The sequence below is a fragment of the Notechis scutatus genome, chromosome 2 (genome assembly GCF_049901735.1).
Source record: "Notechis scutatus isolate UNSWTSFEM ecotype Mainland chromosome 2, rNotScu1.2, whole genome shotgun sequence".
Lineage (NCBI taxonomy): Eukaryota > Metazoa > Chordata > Lepidosauria > Squamata > Elapidae > Notechis > Notechis scutatus.
The window spans coordinates 247674140-247694337 of record NC_142010.1 but is presented as its reverse complement, the minus strand read 5'-3'; the positions used below and the strand labels follow the sequence as shown (position 1 = coordinate 247694337).

General features: G+C 38.1%; 1 protein-coding gene across 1 annotated transcript in view; it reads left to right on the top strand.

The window, feature by feature from the left end:
• The window catches only part of WDR70 (WD repeat domain 70), a 124820-nt gene that overhangs the window by 67383 nt on the left and 37239 nt on the right, over positions 1-20198 (top strand). Inside the window, exon 11 of the mRNA XM_087958505.1 lies at positions 19832-19931. Within this exon, the coding sequence (XP_087814631.1) occupies positions 19832-19931 (100 nt within the window). The remainder of the gene's footprint in view (positions 1-19831; positions 19932-20198) is intronic.

The following is a 20198-nucleotide window of genomic DNA, read 5'->3' as shown; positions in this document are numbered from 1 at the left end:
TCTCTCATGCTCCACAGTTGAGTTCAGACCCAATCCTGTTATATACACCCTATGTGGATTCCTTCTCTGCCTTGGGTGCTCTGAGAAGTTGAGAAAGTAAGATGTAAAGTAACATGTAGCTGCCTGTGGTACATGCTGGATATCCACCCACTGGGAACAAGAAACTGCTGGAGTAGTGGCAGGGAGAATAAAATAGTGGGGATGAGCAGGTCCTGCCCTTTATTGTAATAGAACCTTGATACAAGGTCCTGTCTGAGCCGCCTTTGTGTAGGCACACAGTCATCTGTCTTTTCAGTCTGGAGTCATTGGTTGCAACAACTGCAAGGAACCCATCGAGCACCACAAGTGTGCATAATTTCCCAAGCCAGGGAGATCAGCAACATCTGCAGTGCTTTCCTAAAGAAGCAGCTGCCCTCATTTTAGAAATTGTTCTTCTGCTGAGCGTACAGACACTATTACATTAACAATAACAAATTTATGAAACTTTGATGGTAAAGCAATAGATTTAAAAAAGAAAGCTGTAGCGTATTTGAGTTGTTACAATTTGGACTTCACCAAGGCTGGCATAATTTTTGCATTATTAAAAGAACTATAATTTGCTTTGGGTTTAAGTTATTTTAACCTTCCATCCTCCCTTGTTACATCTACAGAAAGGATCTTTTCATTACAATCTGAGGTGCGTTTGGCATCTTTATGTTAATATGATAGATCTATAGGCATTTCATGATCTTCCAGCATTATCTTTAACAAGAATGCAGAAAGGACGCAGTGCCACTTAGTGTACTTTTGCCAACCACACATCAGTTGGTTGAAAGGAATTTAGCACATAACATAAAAATATAGACCAAAACAAGTTTACTGCCACTATTATGGTTATGAGCTCACTTCACGTGCTGGCATTTGCACAGAACATCTAACCTCAACTAAAATAGCCTGAAACACCATCATTCACAAAACATTTGGCTGAAAGCACAGAGATGGCAAGGAAGTTTTTTCTTTTTCTTTTTTGGTCACCAACAAATGTTGTGGGTCCATCTGTGGTCTGAACAGTAACTAAGGGTCAGTGTTCCAGGAAGTAGTTGGAAAAGTTTGTTCGGAGCAAAATGTCACGTCTTTATAAATGCCTGAAAAACAGTGCATGTTTCTTGTGAAAGATCTATAAGGGAATCCATACCAGTACTAGAATGAATTTGAATAATTATCTTGCTTATTAATTTTCATATATATATTTGCTATTTTCTTAGAATTATTTTTGTGTATTTTCAAGGGGAAGTACCAAGCAGAATCTGAATGATGAGTTACATGATATAAAATAGAGATTAGAAATTGGAATGTTATAATTTTAGAATGCACAAATTTAATGTTTAATGAGATTTCATATGATAATAATTATAAGATCCAAAGGTATTGCACTCCGATTGGCAATCATAGGGGGAATTTTGCTTTTCAATAATGTTGGAAGAGAATATATGAAATTGTAAACAAGACAGATGAAAGTATAATGAATAAAAAGATATAGAAATTTAGGCAAAAGAAATGCAATCGAATAAGAAGAAAATGAGAACTATAAAAGAAAATTAAGAGAAGTAAAGGGAGAAATAGGGAGAAGTTGGAAAAAGAATGATAAGATGAAGTTGAATACATAAGATGAATATGCATATGAAATTGTGTCTGTATGGAAATGTGATAACCTGGAATCTCGCTGTACTCAAATAAGATGTTTTATTTGTTAAGTTTTGTTAAAACCCAATAAAACTTTATTAAAAAAACAAAAGAAAAACAGTGCATGCAGAGCAATGCATGGTGTCATTTTTTAGAAGACAAACAAGTTAATAAAAAAAAGAGATTAATAAGTAGGCGATTAGAACTGGTATTGTCAATTCCCTAGTACAGTGGTGGCAAACCTTTTTCGGCTCCTGTGCTGATAATTGCACATGCACTCGTGCGCTCATGCTTGCGTGCCAGCACCCAGAAGGCAATGCATGCTGGGACCCCACCCCACTGCGCATGCACACGCGATCCCCTTGCCGTGTGCCTGCGCCTGCGTGTATGATCCACTTGCCATGCACCGCGCATTGTGCATGCATGCATGATTCTCCTGTCGTGCACCATGCATCTCTGTGCCTGCACGCACAATTCCCTACCATGCACCGTGTCTCTGTGCATGTGCGCACGATCACCCCCCCCGCACCATCCATCTGCACATGTGTGCACATCCCCTCCAAGCGCCGCGTGTCTCTGAATGCGCACGTGTCTCCCATGGCCCCCGCGCATGTGCGCCAGATACCCGACAATCAGCTATCGGACGGCGGTGCATGCTCATGCGCAGTGGGACCCTTCCGGGAGAGCTCTCGCATGCTGGGGGAAATGGCTCTGTGTGCCACTTCTGGCACGCGTGCCATAGGTTCACCATCATGGCCCTAGTAGAACCCTTAATATGTGAGTGCATTTAAGTTAAGCTTGGAGAGTTTGTGAGCTGGAAAGTTGAGAATCTGCACTGCACAAGTGAGTTCTCATTACTTAACCTGGCAGTTTGAAAGTATGCAAATGTGAATAGATAAATAGGTACCACTTCGGTAGGAAGATAACAGTGTTCTCTGTGTCTCGGCATATAGTCATGCTGGCCACATGAGCATGGAAATGTTTTCGGACAATACTAGCTCCCTCAGCTAAGAAACAGAGATGAGCACCACCTCTAGAGTCAGACATGACTGGACAGGGGAAACCGTTAAGTTAAATAGATGAAGAAAGCCAGCATCTGAAAAAAATTATTCTGTTCAAAGGAGTTTGAACCACGGAAAACTTCTAAAACCTTCACTATTAAGCACTTTTTATTAGATTTATATTGGAAACACCAGCAGAGTTAAAATAAAATAAAAACTAACACTCAAAATATATTCAGATATATACTAACTTGTGATGGTCTATTTTATTTTATTCTCAATTCATATACAATCTTAACATCATAACATCTGGCTTTTAAATTGCTTCAGGTAATGATTTTCATCTGAGATGATGGTAGGCTTGTGACAACTTCAAGTTACCGTGTATGCTAAATTCTATGGGGAAATATAATTTCTTGATTTGCCAAAACATAGGATTCCACCATGATTCTGAGATAATATATCTGCCTTTTGATCTCATAGTACAAGAGCGGGCAACATGCATACTCTAAATATTATACTTTTCAGAATGCCTCATATTTGACAATGTTGGCTAAGTCTGTTGGGAAGTAGAACTGAGTAATTGACTGGGGGATATGGGTTATCCACCTTTCAGATCTACAACAGAGAAGAGGGAAATTTAAGTATTCTTTATTTACTTCTTAAAAAACAATTGCTTAAATGTTCAGTGTGGCTAACCATCATAAAGCACAATGGAATTTATTTTATTCATTTACTGTATATTGAATCCAAGGCACTATGAAATATTAATACATATAGCAGCTGAAATCAATAAAAAATGTAAAAGTCTCTACACTGCTCAGTGTTGGAATGGCAGAAACTATACCTGCAAGGCTAAAACCCCACAGAATAGTCAAGTATTCTGTTTTGTATCCTTTCCCAAGGCATATAAGGTAAGCAATATCTTTAAAACTCTGTTTGATAACACAGGTGGTGAGATGGATGGCAAACAAATTTAATAAATGATAATAAATAAAAACTATAGTGAAAGGAGGAAGGAGGGGAAACCAGTTCCTTACATGGATCATTTAGCTTCACTTTGACCAAATGGAAAACATGAGTTGAAAGTACAATTTTGCCATGTTTGTAGAACTGTTCCAGTTTGTTTATCTTAGGCAAAAATGAAGCTTTTCATTAAAGGATGACATGAAGTTATCCCAGGATGATTAGAAAAACTAACCAGGGTTGGCTCATAAATGCTTCTTTTCAAACACAAATGTCTTGCTACAACTTTTTAAAGTGATAGTTCATATGTAAGGTATCTCTGTGTTGAAGTTAAATTTACCTTTTAGAGGGCAGGTAAATATACTTTACCACAGATCGTGGTGGCATGCTGTGTATCAGCAATAAACTATGGCTGAAAAGTGGAAGCCACCTCAAGCATTTCATGGTTTATTAAAATTCTAGTGACAGGAGGAGTGATTCTCAACCACCTAATTTCCCTTCTCCAAGTCCTTAGTTTTGTCACTTTTTCCGATATTTATGCTACAGTAGCATTGTTGCATGAGAAAAAGTTTCATTTATTTAAGTTGTTAGTAAGAGAACTAAAGTACAGAGAAACGGCACTATAGTTTACAGCTTCACTTCGACTTCAGAACCAAACTCCAAAATAACTCTTAAAATCACTGCAAATAGTCCTTGCATAACAACTACCATTGAGACTGGAATCTCAGTTGCTGAGCAAAGCAAACATTAATGAGACATCACGTCTCTGCCCATATGGACTGCTTGGCTAAACAACTGCAATTTTGGCATTCCCAGTTGTAGTTGTTAAGCAATCATGAACGTTGTTACATGGATGAAGGTTTAGGTGAGGAGCATGAAATGCCTCTGGGAAGGTGGAGCAGATCCCGGAAGACTTCACTCAGGTGCTGAAAATCCTCCCTGCTGAAATCCAAGGAGGATTTCCAGCCTGTCAGAAACGGTCACTCATACACATCCTATGTCCAGCCTCTTGGGGACTTGCCCACCCTCCTGAGATACCCCATGCTCCCCCCACTTTTTTTTAACTGTGCTACCTTTCCATTCAGGAGCTGAAAATTCTGCTTGGATTTGAGGTCTTCTCTATAGGGGCAGGCTGAAAGAGCTGCCTACTGAAGGATATCAGCTCCTTCCTGTGTATGAAAGGAACGCTTTCTACAAGGTGCAAAGATGGAGCTTAAATCATCAAGACAAATAGTTGCGTCTGCAACATGACAGGTGCCCAAAAGGGCAAGATAGCAAAAATGATGCTGTAATACAAATCCCACCCGTTTCATGCTTCTTTCTGTGCTGTATGCGTATACAAAAGGGGTGGAGCTGGCATTACAACATCCCTTCCACCATCTTCTTCTTTAAACTCCTCCTTATAGTCTTGCAGGCTACAAAAGTCAACATTTGAGGCTTTATGTTTGGTAAAATCAGCATGAATTGCTTCTGGAAATTTTAAGAATAGCAATAGGACTTAGGCTTATATACCACTTCACAGCCCTCTCTGAGTGGTTTAGAGTCAGTGTATTGCCCCCAACAATCTCATTTTACCAACTTCGGAAGGATGGGAGGCTGAATCAACCTTGAGCCAATTAGGATCAAAATGCCAGCAGTTGGCAGAATTCACCTGCAATACTGCATTTTAACCACGGGACCACCATGGTTCTGTAAAGGGTGTTGATATCATGCTGAAAATTAATTTTCCCTTTGGCTAAATTCATGATTCATACATTTTTATAACATTGTCTTTCTAAATCAGGGGTGTCAAACTCAAGGCCCACAGGCCAGCTCTGGCCCACGGGATGTTTAGATCTGGCCCATGGGGCTGCCGTGGAGACAGTGAAGGACCAGCCTGCCAGTTAAAAAAGTTCCCTCCCACATGCGGCTCTCCCGAGATCCGTTTTCGCTGGCAGAAGGTTGCAGGAGGCCATCGCAGCTGGAAACGGAGCTCGGGAGCCCATTTTCACTGGCAGAGCACTTTGGCCACCACAGGCACCCCCGACAGGAGTGACATTGAAGTGCCCATGCTCACTCTGCCCATGCCCCCACACACAGCCCGAGGACACACACAGCCCTGATGCAGCCCTCAATGAAAGTTTGACACCCCTGATCTAAATCATATTTGTTACTGTTTGGACTGTATATACTACATGAATAAATGAATTGTTTTGCCATTTTCTTTAGAGTTTTGCCTTGTATTATGCATTTATAAACATTTGATGCAATTCAAAATATAAATTCACTGGGTATTTTACTATGGGTATCAATCTTTACTTCTGTTCATATAACAAATGAATGGTTTCATGTGAACCTTTGAAGAACATTTAGCTCCATCTGGAAATTTCTTGAATAAATATAAGATGAAAGACATCCAAATAGACAGTATTATTTTTTTTTGCAAGCTCAAGATAAAGTTTCCATACCCATAAGTATCCCATATTTTTTATTCCAGAGGTATGTGTGCCAGACCTCTGCTACAGAACCTGAAAAATCACATATAGCATGCCAGAAGCAAATATTAGCTATCTCTCTATACACATCTAGTCTTGCCAGTAATTCCTAAGTTCTAGCGTGAAGTGCTCCTCCCTGTTGCTAAAAAAAGACAAAAATGAACCATTCTTCTATTTAAGTGCCTAGATCTTCAATTTAAATACATACTTTTATTCAAATGGATGCTAACAATAATTAAAGAAACTAACACATTTTTTAAATACATTGTTTATAAAATAAAATTAATTAACAAAATCTGACAGATGAGAGTGGAGGAAAAATATTGCTTTCCAGAGATTGTATTCTGTTGGGTATGAATGAGGCAAGAAAAGGCCACTAGGCCAGGTTATGGGCTTCTGACAAAGGAGACCTCTTTACAAGAGTCTCTCTAGGAGCTACCTAAACTTCCTTGATTCAATTACAGTTTGAAGAAAGCAAGGCCTGCTAGTAGTGCTCAGTCTATTTTTTTCCTGTAAAATAAATAAATAAATAAATAAGCGCAAGCGTGCATGCACACACACACACACATATATTGAAGGTTATTACATACATACAGGTAGTTCTTGACTTTCAACAGTTCGCTTAGTGACAGCTACAGTGGCACTGGAAAAAGTGACTTACGACCATTTTTCTCACTTATGACCATTGCAACATCCCCATGGTCACGTGATTTACATTGGAATGCTTGACAATTGACTCACATTTATGACAGTTGCAGTGTCCCAGGCTTCATGCAATCACCTTTTGCAGCCTTCTGACAAGCAAAGCCAATGCGGAAACCAGATTCCCTTAACAACCATGTTACTAATTTAATAACTGCAGTGATTTGATTCACTTAACAAATGTGGCAAGAAAAGCCATACAATGGGGGGCAAAACTCACTTAATAAATGTTTCACTTAGCAATATAAGTTTGGGGCTTAATTGTGTCATGAATTGAGGACAGTGGTAGGATTCAAATTTTTTTACTACTGGTTCTGTGGGCATGGCTTGGTGGCTGTGGCAGGGAAGGACACTGTAAAGTCTCCAGTCAGAGGTGGTGTTTGCTCTTTCTCCAAACTACTCAAAATTTCCACTATCGGTTCTCCAGAACTGGTCAAAACCTGCTGAATACCACCTCTGGTTGAGGACTACTTGTTCTGACCCAACCGGGTTTCCAAAGAACAAACACAGACAAAGGCAGCAGCCCCCACCTTTTAAGGTTTAATAGCGAATTCTGTTCTGAAGGCTGATTTCCACTAATTAGCTCCGACAAGAAAGAGCCTTGCCAAGTTGTTTGTCAAGGCTGCCAAAAACCCAGAAATAAGAACTAATTTACAAGATTCTCCAAACACGAACTAAGATGTCCACCAGTTGATTTTCAGAGCTTCTTTGCTGTCTGCAAAGAATGCTTTTCCAAACCTGGCTTTTATCCTCTTGAGGGAGGGGCCATTACCTTGCAGCCTTACTCCTGAGTTGCCAGTGCTGCTGTAATTGTTCTTTCCTCCGAGCAATCCTTCATGCACGTGCACTTGGCACAGGCTCCTCGGGAACCTCCTCATCACTGCTGCCAGCCCCCACAATCTCTGAAAGCAGCAGTCCATTCCCTGATGGTCCTGGCTCTTCATCAGAGTCCTCGCTCTTCTCAGCCATCTGCACCTGCTGCCGGCTAACCACAACACTACCTGTATTTATTCTTGGGCTAGTCTTCTCCATCTTGATCCCCTCCCCCACCCAATGGATATCCAAACACAGACAAGAACAGAAACCCAGATTTCTCTCTGACTGAAAACACCACTCCCTCCATTCCTCCGTCCCTTCCTTCCTTCCGGAACCCAACTGCATACATAAAATAGAAAGAATAAGAGTGGACTGCCTTTGGCCCCAAACCCTCCTAAGGGGCTCCCAATGGGGCAGTCCCTTTTCATGACATCCTTTCTGTGCCAACTCTGTCAGCAAGCAAGTCATCTCTGTGCAGCTTTCCTTTTAAGTGTGAGCCCCAGAAGATTAATGCCTGGTGCGATGAAGTCCTTGGCAAGTTGCCTCTGCTGGGAGAGCAAAATCTTGATGCTCTCCCTACAAAAAGGCGACGTTTTCTGCAACTCGAGGAATCTTTTGGCAGCTGCAGTTGCACAGACAGACAGGATGCAAGATGGTGAAGTACTTTGTGTTTTCTCTCAGTCTGTTCGGGCAAGGTGTTTTTCTCCTTCACCTCAAGTCATAAGAGATGCTGGAATATTTAAAAGCCATCACTCTTCTATAATAAACAATTTATAGTAATACAGCGCCAGGTTGTTTGCATCAGCTAATTCAGAGACAAGAGACATAACACAGTTCCATATCTATTCTTCCTACCAAAAACAACCTGCTGGGTTCTTTATAAATCTGTGAGATATATTTATATATTTCTCTCTAGTGCTTAACCTTTTGAAGACAGAAAAATAGTACTTGTACTTCTCCTTTAGCAGTTCATGTCCAGGTAGTCCTTGAGTGATGACCACCAATTGAGCCCAACATTTATAGGGCCAAGTGAAACGCTTGTTAAGTGAGTTTGCCCCATTTTACGGCTTTTCTTGCCACAATTGTTAAGTGAATTGTTGCATTTGTTAAGACAGTGAAATGGTTGTTAAATGAATCTGGATTCCCTATTGACTTTACTTGTCCAGAGGTCACAAAAAGTTGAACACCTGTCCCCAGGACATTGCAACTGTCATAAATATCAGCCTGTTGCCAAGCACCTGTATTTTGTGACCATAGGGATGCTGCAACAATCATAAGTGTGAAAAACAGTCATAAGTCGGCTTTTTTTCAGTGTCATAGTAACTTTGAATGGTCACTAAATGAGCTGTTTTAAGTCGAGGACTACCTGCAGTGAAGAGAGGGGAGACAAGGGAAATTCTAGTTATATAGGGCTGCTGCTTTTCTCTTTGTTACAAAGAAAACACTGACATGATTCAAGGAAAAGGGAGAGACTATTATAAACTGCATGATACCAAAATCCTCCAGGGAATAAGAAGACAGATACTACCCCAAATCCCATTTCCCTCCTCAGAGAATTTATTTGATTTTTATGTCATTTTTCATTCAGAGACCTGTCGAAGTGATTAGTCTAGGCACCTCTTGTGTTTTTGTTTTTTAATAGAAAATATGAAATCCTTTTGAATCGGTGAACGCTTTTAAAATTTTATTTGAAGAGATTAGCATTTTTATAGAAATGCCTGCTATGGAAGAAATGCTCATTCACAAAACAGCTGCAGTGCAACGAAACACCAATTTGCTAAAAGCAAAACTTGTGGAATGGTTTCCCACCACTCCATGTGGTCTCCAGCCTTATCTTTCTCACCTTTCTTAGCAGGAAGACATGTTTTGGAGCAAAATATTTGGGGCATATTTCCTTCAGCCAGGGAAGCGTGCTCACAGCAAAAATAATGTTTTCTTCTGATAGCGATGTACACAAAACAGAAACACAAGGAAATATATTTAACAAACATATAGGGGGTCAGAAATTCAGCCAGACTATTTCAGCCAAACAAAAACTGAACCCTTGAGCTTTTACAAGGTTCAGTTGAGAACAAAATCTGAAAGTATCCTATCCACCAGTCTTCCCAGAATCTTAAACCCTCACCAGCACCTTACCTGCCATTCTTAAATTCGAGCACAGCATACCTGACTAGCCTTTCTCTGATAGAATGGAAAAGATGAAATATTTGTTACGTTGTGTTATCTGCCAGTCATACAAAGCTTTGCTTCTGGCTGTCAGCTTGAGATTGGGCAAATAGCTGGGAGAACAAATAAAGTCTCTCTTTCTCCCTCACACAACACACACACACACACACAGAGAGAGAGACATAATCTCTCAGGGAAGGAGAAGTTGAAATAGTTAAGGATCTAATAAAGGAGAATATTTGTGGCTCAGGCTCACAAATCAAGTGGCCTCTGAGCTTGGTCGTTTTCTTGCAGATGCTTCATTACTCAAACTAGGTAACATCAGTGTAAGGAAACGTCTGTAAGAAAACAGCCAAGCCCAGGGACCACCAAAGTCCCCTCATAGCTAAAGGATCTGGCAGGAAGTATATTGTTCAAGATGAGTTCAAAGTAAAAAGGGGAAAAAGGGTGAACATGGAATTGGGCAGTTTGGGGCAGCTGGCAAGAACCGGAAAATGCTGTTTTCATAATAAGTAGATAAGTTTCTTTAGTGAAGCTATTCAGGATCACAAATGTATAAGATGAAATGGTGTTAAATAATCCATAGATTCTTTAGAACTTCTGTCTTCTTCCATTGTTTACTTAAACAATATTGCAAATGGGGCCTGTAAAATATTGCAGAATGGAGCATTTTAATTTGCTACCCAACTGTACCATCTTCTTTTCTCAATTTAATTCTTCTTTCACAAACTTCAGAATATGGTGAGCACTTAGCTTGCTCCATTTTCACAATTAGTATGTATATTTTTCCCCCAAAACTGACAACCTAAAGATGTATAGGTTACCGCTCCCATGCTATCGTTATCTTGGATGTATAATGTATAAGAGCTATGGTGACACAAGTGATTAGTATTGCAGGCTACTTCTGCTGACTGACTGCTGCCAACAGTTTGAATCTCATCAGCTCAAGGTTGACTCAGCCTTCCATCCCTCCGAGGTCGGTAAAATAAGGACCCAGATTGTTGGGGGCAATATGCTGACACTATAAACAGCTGACGGAGGGATGTAAAGCACTATGAAGCAGTATATAAATCTAACTGCTATTGCTATATGATGAAAATGATGGTATCCCATCTCGTGAATCCCAACTTGAGAAAGATATATCTATATTTCCTTTAATTCACTGTTCTATACTCTTTCCATCAAATATTTAACAAATCGGCCTGCTTCCAGGTCTTCTGAGAGATGATCTTAGAAGGAAGATGACTACCTTGAATAAATAGATGGATATAATTTTTTGTCCTGTCTTGACACAATACATATAGCAAAACATGCAGAAAGAAATAAGCAGTTTGATTAAAAAAAACAATACTGCCATAGGAAACAGAGGTAATCTTACTGTAAATATAATTCCGTAAGCAAAAAACGGAACCATTTCTGAATATTTATGATCCAATTATGAATCTCAGAAAAGTTACAGTATAAGGACAAGACAGTGGTATAAACACATTAAACAGTGGTTTAATGTGTCGGTTTTGTTAAATAACAAGAAAAAAGTGAACCTGCAAAGCTACTGCATGAAGCTTATTCTGAGCAGATGTTGATAGTAGACAGAAGGCTTGATGAAAAACAAGGAATATTTTCCATCTGTCTTTTACTTAACATATAACTCGTAGAGATGTTACACAGAATGAAACCAGATATATCTGTGGAACAACTTTTTTTTTAGAATTAATTTTTACTCCATAACTGTAGTTGTAAAGAAAATGCTAATTGGTTAAAACCATATTATTAACATAACCATAACATAAATCAGGATTATATTTTAATCATTTATCCCCAATGGAAAAACTCTTCAGGTTTTCTTGTGTTATTATTTCAGTCCAATCAGTATTTCCATTTTTTAGATATTACTGTTCCAGTGCAAAAAAATTTATTAGCTTCAAGTATTTTGTTTTTAACAAATGTAGAATGTAACAACAGGAACCGAGTAAAATATACATAAATAAACGAAAAGCTGGCTTCTTTGGGAAAAGCTGTTGGATGATTTTCTCAATTGCAGGAGTATCAAACTCATGGTGTCACGGTGGCATCACATGACATATTGGGACATTTTTCCCCCTTACTAAACCAAGCGTGGGCATGGCCAGCGTGTGACGTATCTGGCTCACAGGCCGTGAGTTTGACAGCCCTGCTCTAAAACATTCAACCCAAAAGAATGAATGATTGGACATTGCCATCAAATTGTACAATCTACTGAGTCGTGGCACAGAGTGAGTGGCACAGTGGATAGAAGGCAGTATTGTAGGCTAATTACTGCTCATTGCCAGGAATTCAATTCTGACTGGCTCAAGGTTGACTTAGTCTTCCATCCTTCCAAGGTCGGTAAAATGAGGAGCCAGCAATACACTGACTCCTTAAACTTAAACTCCTTAAAGAGGGCTACAAAGCACTATGAAGTGGTAGATAAGTCTAAGTTGCAATTTATATAATTCCATCTATGGATTATCCTCATGACTGATCTTGATGGCCTATTGAAAGTTATGCAAAAAAATATTGTGCCAAAAAAAATTCTAGCTAGATTCAAATCCCAAATCATCCACCCAGGTTGATTTTTATGGTATACAAGGAAACCTCTTAATATGAGAGTTTTAAAAACAGTGATGAGTCTTTTGGTTTTAAATGAAATAGATGTGTACCATTCTTAAAATGCTATTGATGGCTGTAACTGATACAATCTTAGTTTATAACAGATGGTTAAATGAGATGTTAACCATTCAATACAATTATAGTATGTTCAGCACTAACAAGATTTTCTATAGCATTCAACTATTTATCTTTTGTATTAACCAAATGCACCTTTATACTTAACAATCAAACATTGTTTCTACCTTTTCAAAACACACACACACACACACACACACACACATATCTATGTGTGTGTATGTATATGTATATGTGTGTGTGTGTGCTCGATACCCGTGCTTTGGTACGAAACTGGTTGGGCTTAGTTTTTGGGGAGGAAAATGGAGGGGGGGGGAATTCTGCTTCTGCCTACCAGCATCCATCGGTATTCATGTAGCTAGCGTCCTGTCAATGTGTGAGAGAGTTGAGGGCTGTTTGGAAACTGAAACTTGGTGCTGTGAAACTAAAACTGAAATTCCTCTGCTTGTGTTTTGCATTAGGAACAGATTTCTTTTCAGGTGGGGAGGGGGAGTAGAACTCCTTAGCATCAGAGCATGTTAATAATAATATAAGAAATACTAATGCTCTGATGGTCATTTTGAAAAATCCTTTCTTAGTGAGCACCTAGAAACCAAGAAGAACGTACATGCCAAATTTCAAGTTTGTAGGCTTTACGGTTCTGGAGATTTTGTGATGATGCATGAGTGATATTTCGCTTTTATATATATAGAAGATTATTTTAATATCCAAGAGGAATTAGATTAACCTATGCAATAGGAAATTCAGTGCCAACCCAATTTCTCTATCTAGATTTGCCCACAATTAGTTTCTCATAGTCACTTGAGTTGATGTGACCTTAAATGAGCCAAACTTTGTACTTAATTTATAGTCCTGTGTATATATGTGTGTGGACCCAGCTAGCTGAAACTTGAGCGTATTTTTTTAATCTCAACCAAAATATTATTGAGAAAAGACCTCTGGCTTCAAAATATTCTCTGTATTGTGATTTGGGAGCATGAGGTTTCAGTTTCTTAATTATTTTTGTCCCTCTTCTATTTTCTGAATAATTTTCCAAAATAATACACTACAATTAGTTGCTAATCAAGAGTGTTTGTTGAAGAGGAAAGTCAATCAGCTTTTAAGTCTTAAAGTACAGTAGAAACTGGTGCAAAAGTACAGAAAATTACTAAGACTTAATTCAGATACTTTAATTATCAGGGTATGTATAAGATAAATCAAGTAATTTTAGAGCTAATTATGTGGCTTTCCATCCTTTTGAGATTAGTAAAATGAGGACCCAGATTGTTGGGGGCATTGTTAACTGCCCAGAGAGTGCTATAAAGTACTATAGAGCAGTATATAAGTGCTATTGCTATGTAAGCTATAACAGAGTTGTAGGGTTCTAGTTACAGGTAGTTCTCGACTTATGACCACAATAGAGTCCAAAATTTCTGTGTTTTGCCCCATTTTACGATCTTTCTTGCCACAATTGTTAAATAAGTCACTGCAGTTGTTAATAGTAATAGCAATAGAATTTAGACCAGGGGTGTCCAACCTTTCACCTTCCCTGGGCCACATTAGAAGATGAAAATTTGGTTTGGGCCGCACATAATTAAATTAAATAATAAATTAAATTAAATTAAATTAAATTAAATTAAATTAAATTAAATTAAATTAAATTAAATTAAATTAAATTAAATTAAATTAAATTAAATTAAATTAAATTAAATTAAATTAAATTAAATTAATTAAATAATTAAATATTAAATTAAATATTAAATTAAATTAAATTAAATTAAATTAAATTAAATTAATAAAATAATAAAATAAAATAAAATTATTATTTATTATTTATTATTAATTATTTATTAAAAATTATTTATTTTTGTTTTATAATTTTCCGGCCAAATTTTCGGGGGGGGAAGCTCACCCACCTCGCACCTACCTCTCCTCCTGCAAATTATTTATTTTTATTAATTTTCCGGCCAAATTTTGCGGGGTGGGGGGAGGGGGAAGAAAGCTTGCCCGCCTCACGCCTACCTCTCCTCATGCAAATGCGGCGGTGGCGGGGGCAGAAGCAGCAGCGGCGGTGGCGGCGGTGAATTAAGTCTAAACTAAGTATAGCAGTTGCTATCCATCACTACTGATTGTGTGAGATGCAAATGTATGCAACGGATACCCTTAAAATGGTTTAGAAACTAAGAGTACCATTAGGATCTTCTCCCATATAACTTCCCCTTCCTGTTGATTTGCAACCTTGTTAGACATAAATTCCAATGGGTTTAAGCAGGATTAGGTTTGAAGATGCCAGTACTAAACTCAGTGAAGACTGAAGAAAATTGAGTGCAAGGTGTTGTTTTAGCTGAGAACTGTCTTTAATAAGGAAATGTCTCTGTATTAGATATAAATTATAGCCTACCACGATAGTCCTCTTTTTTACATTTTTAAATGCCATAATGAGATTCTAACTATCTCATAATCCTGTAAACTTTTGATCAGGTGCAACACTGATTTAAACTTCTTGACATCATTCGGAAGGATAGCAAGACAATCAACTTCCCAAACCACTACATGTACACAAATGAGCAATTTCTATGCTTACCTACTGGTACAAAAATCTCAAGAAGTTGTTCAAATTTAGAGAACCAGTTAAATATACTACTAAATCAGGCCATGCAAATACTACCCAAGTAACAGATCAGTACTTGCCAACTGACATAATTTATACAGAGTGAGTGGTGAGAACTTAATATTTTCAAGTGTATTAACATTTTTCATACTCAACATAAAAATAAAGAGAGGGCAGTTGAATTATATCCAAATGCTTTGTTTTAATTAATGATGTTTATTATTTCATGCTGGCCAATTCGTATTATTACTTTCAGATAAAACAGTTTAACAATAAATCCAAATGTTTTACATGGACTTCCTTTTTTAAAAAAAGAATATTTGTCATAGCTGAGAATATTTTCCCATAGAGCAGTTTTGGCTTCTTGACTTTCAAAAAAACAATTATTCTGGATAAAAAATTTGCAGAATGGTGATTTTATAAGACAAAGGTATTTTATCTTTTTCTAATAATTTTGTTTTGGCTGCTAGGTTGTTGTTGTTTTTTTTTGTCTTCCATTTCATAATTTTACATGTTCCCAGATTCGGCTTATAGTCACTCACTTATAGCCTATTTGAGACACGCTGATCTTGTAAAACCTCCCCACCTCCCACTTTCTACCTGGGTTATCCAGAAAGGTACAGCTAGACCAGACAAAACACAAACTTTATTACTTTTCATTTTTTTTCTTTTTCCCTTCTCACAAAATTCTTCAAAGCTTTAAGAAGCATATTTTGTAAATCCAACATTATTAATCAAACTTATATGGCCATGGAAAGTCTCTCTGAGCAGTATACATTCTCTATGATGTGATATCATGAGAAGTTTGGTAGCATTTCACTTTGTTTTACCAGTCACTACAGTATACAATCCGATAAAACAGTAAATAAATAAAGCAATCATCTTAAGCCTTTATACAATAATTATTAAAAGAGCCTTGAAAACTATAGAAGCAAAATAGGAAAAGAAAATAATATATATATAGGGATGTTAGTAATAATGGAGCCCTTCTCACAAGTTCACCCATCCCTTGGAGTCCTACTGGGCTCTGAGAGACCTTCAAAAGCTTAGGAGTGAGGAGGCTGACCTAATCTTGGGGGAAAAGTGCAAGTGCCAGAGCAGAAAAAGCCCACCATCTAGGACCTATTAAGACAGAGGTCTCCAAACTTGGCACCTTTAAGACTTGTGGACTTCAACTCCCAGAATTCCAAGCTGAAGTCCACAAGTCTTAAAGTTGCCAAAGTTGGGGATCCCTGCATTAAGATAATTGATCTATCTGAGCACTCTTTACAAACTAGCATCTTTATTGAAAACTGCACAAGGTTTGAAGTTGGAATTTTTCCTACTTGGATATGGTAAAATTCTGAACCAGTATCTAACACATGCAAAAAGACGTGCAAAATAAATTACAATGATCCTGAATTATAATTTGATTCTGCATTGATTTTGCATTCTTGATTCAGATTTCTTGGAAGGCGGATAAGATGTACAGTAATGGATAGAGGCAGCATTATAGCAAACACCACACTTAAAAATACTGCAGTAACTGGTAAGACAAAGTGAAATGCGACCATATTTTTGATTATAGCACACGATAATAAGCAGAGAAGGTTCAGTGATTTCTATTCCATTCTCCTCGTAGTTGAAATTCTTGAAACATCTCTAAGGAACGAAAAGAGTATATTCAAATGAAGAAAGATAAGCATGAGAAAATTTTTCAGATCACTGGTTTGTGTCACATACTTTTGAGTAACCTATAGTTTTTAGTGATTAGGGGGGAAAAAAGAGGATGGAAGATTTCTGTAACTGGATAAAACTGCTTGTAATGGCAACGTAATATTTTTCTCTAAATCAATGCCTACATCTGGAGAAAATATTTGCTGGGCTGCAGCTTCTATTCATGAATCTAATTGCTTCCAACCTGCCAGAATAAAGGAATTTCTATGCTATGTTGAACTTACAAAGTTTTCATGATGAATCAGGTGTCTAATCTAATGGCCAAGACTTTCCAAAATTTAAATCAAGAGCTGTTCCAGGAGCTCCTGGAGATGTCAGAAATTTAATGTCTTATATCCTTAATACCTTGGAGTTAGTAACTAAAAGTTACAGCAAGAGTGCTCCAATGCTAGTCCTTTAAGCAGACCATTGGCAATGACTACCATTACTATTCCTTTTTATTCTAAACTGAGAGTAACTGCACTTTATTCTGAAGGAAGGATGGACGACCAGTCCAAACTCCAGTTCTCAAAGCTCAGACCATCCATTCCATTTTTTAAACTTTCCCATGATTAAACTTGGAAATCTGGCTTCAAGTAAAAAAAAAGTGGAAAGATCTATTGGTCGGTTTTGTGGGAAGTTTTCAAAGTCACAAATTCTGATTGAAAATTAAAGCATTCATAAATGCAAAAATAGAGCACGGGACAACAGTGCTCTGTGGGTATCCTAACCCATTCTGTAGCTTGATTTTGGCTTCATATGGAGTTTAGCGTGTGTATATCAAAAAGACTGAAAATGTGATAGAGATGGTTCTTGACTTATGGCTGTTTGTTTACCATGTTTCCCCGAAAATACTACCTACCACAAAAGTCCTAGCTTGATTTTTACACGTGCATCCAATATCCCCAAAATAAGCCCTAATTAAGACCCCGCCCATTCCAGGGTGCATGCATAAAAAGCTAGGGTGGGGATAGGGGGGTGGAGATGCCCTACTACTTGTCAAGCCCGAAATTGACATATGCATAGCCATTTTATTTAGCCTTGTTATATATTCCTTTTCTTTCTTTCTCTTTGCTGGTTATGGGGGTAAGGGTTTCAGGCTTGCCACATTCCTAAGGTGGGAGGAGTGGAGATAGAGAGAGTTGTTTAGGTTAGATGGTTCTCTTTCCTGTGGGAACGAAAGATGACCTTGCTGAGACCTGGAGGTGGAGATTGATGATACCAGGCAACATTGATTTACTTCTATGGGGGAATGTGACTTTTGGGGGTTGTTTCCAATTTCCAATATTATGTGGTATAATTCCGGGTTGTGTCAGATCCAGAATTACAACAGACTTTGCCAATTTGATGCTTTCCTAAATAAAAGAAATTGTTTTGGAAGATGGACTTTGCTCTTTTCTTTTTAAATGGATTTTATCACTTGGAAACCTGACACTACTTAACTTTGGACAGTTGCAGCCAGGTCTCGCACAACCTGACATCTGCCTTGCCATCCCTTTTCTTCTGCATCCAGCAAGTCTTTCCTGAAAGCCTCTGTAGCCGATAACAGAGCTCCAGATAGAGCCAGAGCTCTGTATTCGGCTGCAGAAGCCTTCAGGAAAGCCTTGCCAACATTGCTGGCCACAGAAGAAGTTTCTGAAGGCCTCTGACTACGAAAAGGAGGCTGGGGGCGATGCATGCAAGTGAGGTGAGTCAGTGGAAGACACACACACACACACACACACACACACACCGAAAATAAGACCTGGTGCCTTTTTTGGTGGCAAAAAAAAATGTAAGGCAGGGTCTTATTTTTGGGGAAACACATTGGGGAAACATTCGAAGTTAAAACGGCACTGAAAAAAGTGGCATGACCATTTTTCACATGACTGTGGAGGCATCCCCATTCAGATGCTTGCAACTGGCATGTGTTGCAGTTGCAGTGTCCTAGGATCATGTGACCATCTTTTGCAACCTTCTGACAAGCAGAGTCAATGGGGAATCCGGATTCACTTAACAACCGTGTTACAAACTGAACTACTGGAGTGATTCACTTGACAACTGTGGCAAGAAAGGTCATAAAATGGGGCAAACTGTAAAATGGGGCAAAACTCAACAACTGTCTTGCTTAGCAATGGAAATTTTGGTCTCAATTGTGGTCATAAATCAAGGACTACCTGTAGTCCTTTATAACTTTGGCTTGGTACATGTGAGAAATGTATGTGCGATTAAGGCATTCAGTTTCCCAGATCAGAGAGAAGACAATATTTTTTCACTACAGTATGAGCTTTGTCACTTTTCCTTATGAACCCAGTAAGACATATGCGGAAGTCATTCTAATATTTTAAAATATAATCCACATTTATAAAATATATTTCTAAAATATACCTCAAGAGGAAAGAGCTTACAAAAAATTGCTCATCTTTTAATAAATAAGGTTTCTTGTTAAAAAAATAATAATAGAAAAATCCCCCTCAAAAAACCCTAAGGAATGCATTTTCATAGTAGCACATAGGAAGCCAAATGATACTGAAATGTTTGGGACTTTTAAAAAATTTTTTTAACCCAGGCTTCTTGACATTTTTCAGTCTTGGCATCCAACTTTCCCAGATTTTTTTACTTTCCAGAAGAAGATGAACTATTTTGTGGTCTTGAATCTTCTATTCCAAAGAAAGGATGGGAATATTCTCTCCTGATTAAAAATATTTTTATATCTTACTCATATATACTTGCCTCTAGCTCATATAAAAGAGTGAGATGTGTGTACATTACTTTTGCATGATTACATTATTTTAGTTTTGGACCCTAAAGCTAAATATTTGGAAGTGTTACAAATCCTTAGCCTTGTATATATAGTTAAGCTGTTGTATATATTTATATAAATGTATATAAAAGGTGATGAACAAGAATAGCTGAATGTCAGCTGTCATATTTTCTCTAATACCCAAGATTATGAAACTGCTTACTAGTTGTTTAATCCAAGAATGAAATAAAAAGTGTTTGATGTTCTCAAAGAACCAGGTGCACTTTGTCTAAAATTAGCAAACCTTTGTAATATTCATTTGCTCTGCACATAGGTTCATACCAAGTTTCACTGCAGACAAGCACACGCTCCAGGCACTGATACATCAAGTTTGACATTTTCCTATAGTGGTACCGTTCTTGCCAGTCGGGGAGGTAAGTGACCCCATTGCCTTCTATATATAGTGCTGAGTACAAGTTGGCCACAGCTAGTGCTGAATTCATAGAGCAAAACTTGGTTGCCAACCTTGGGGAGGGAAAAGAGAACAAAGGCATTTCTGTCCTGCTTTGAAGACGCTTACACCTAGTTCTCATTGCTCACTTGCCTGAGGGTGGTTGTATACCTAAATTATACCACTATCCTGAGTCAGGAAATGAGTAGGTTAATCAAGCACATCATCTTCGTTACAACTTAAGTGCTTA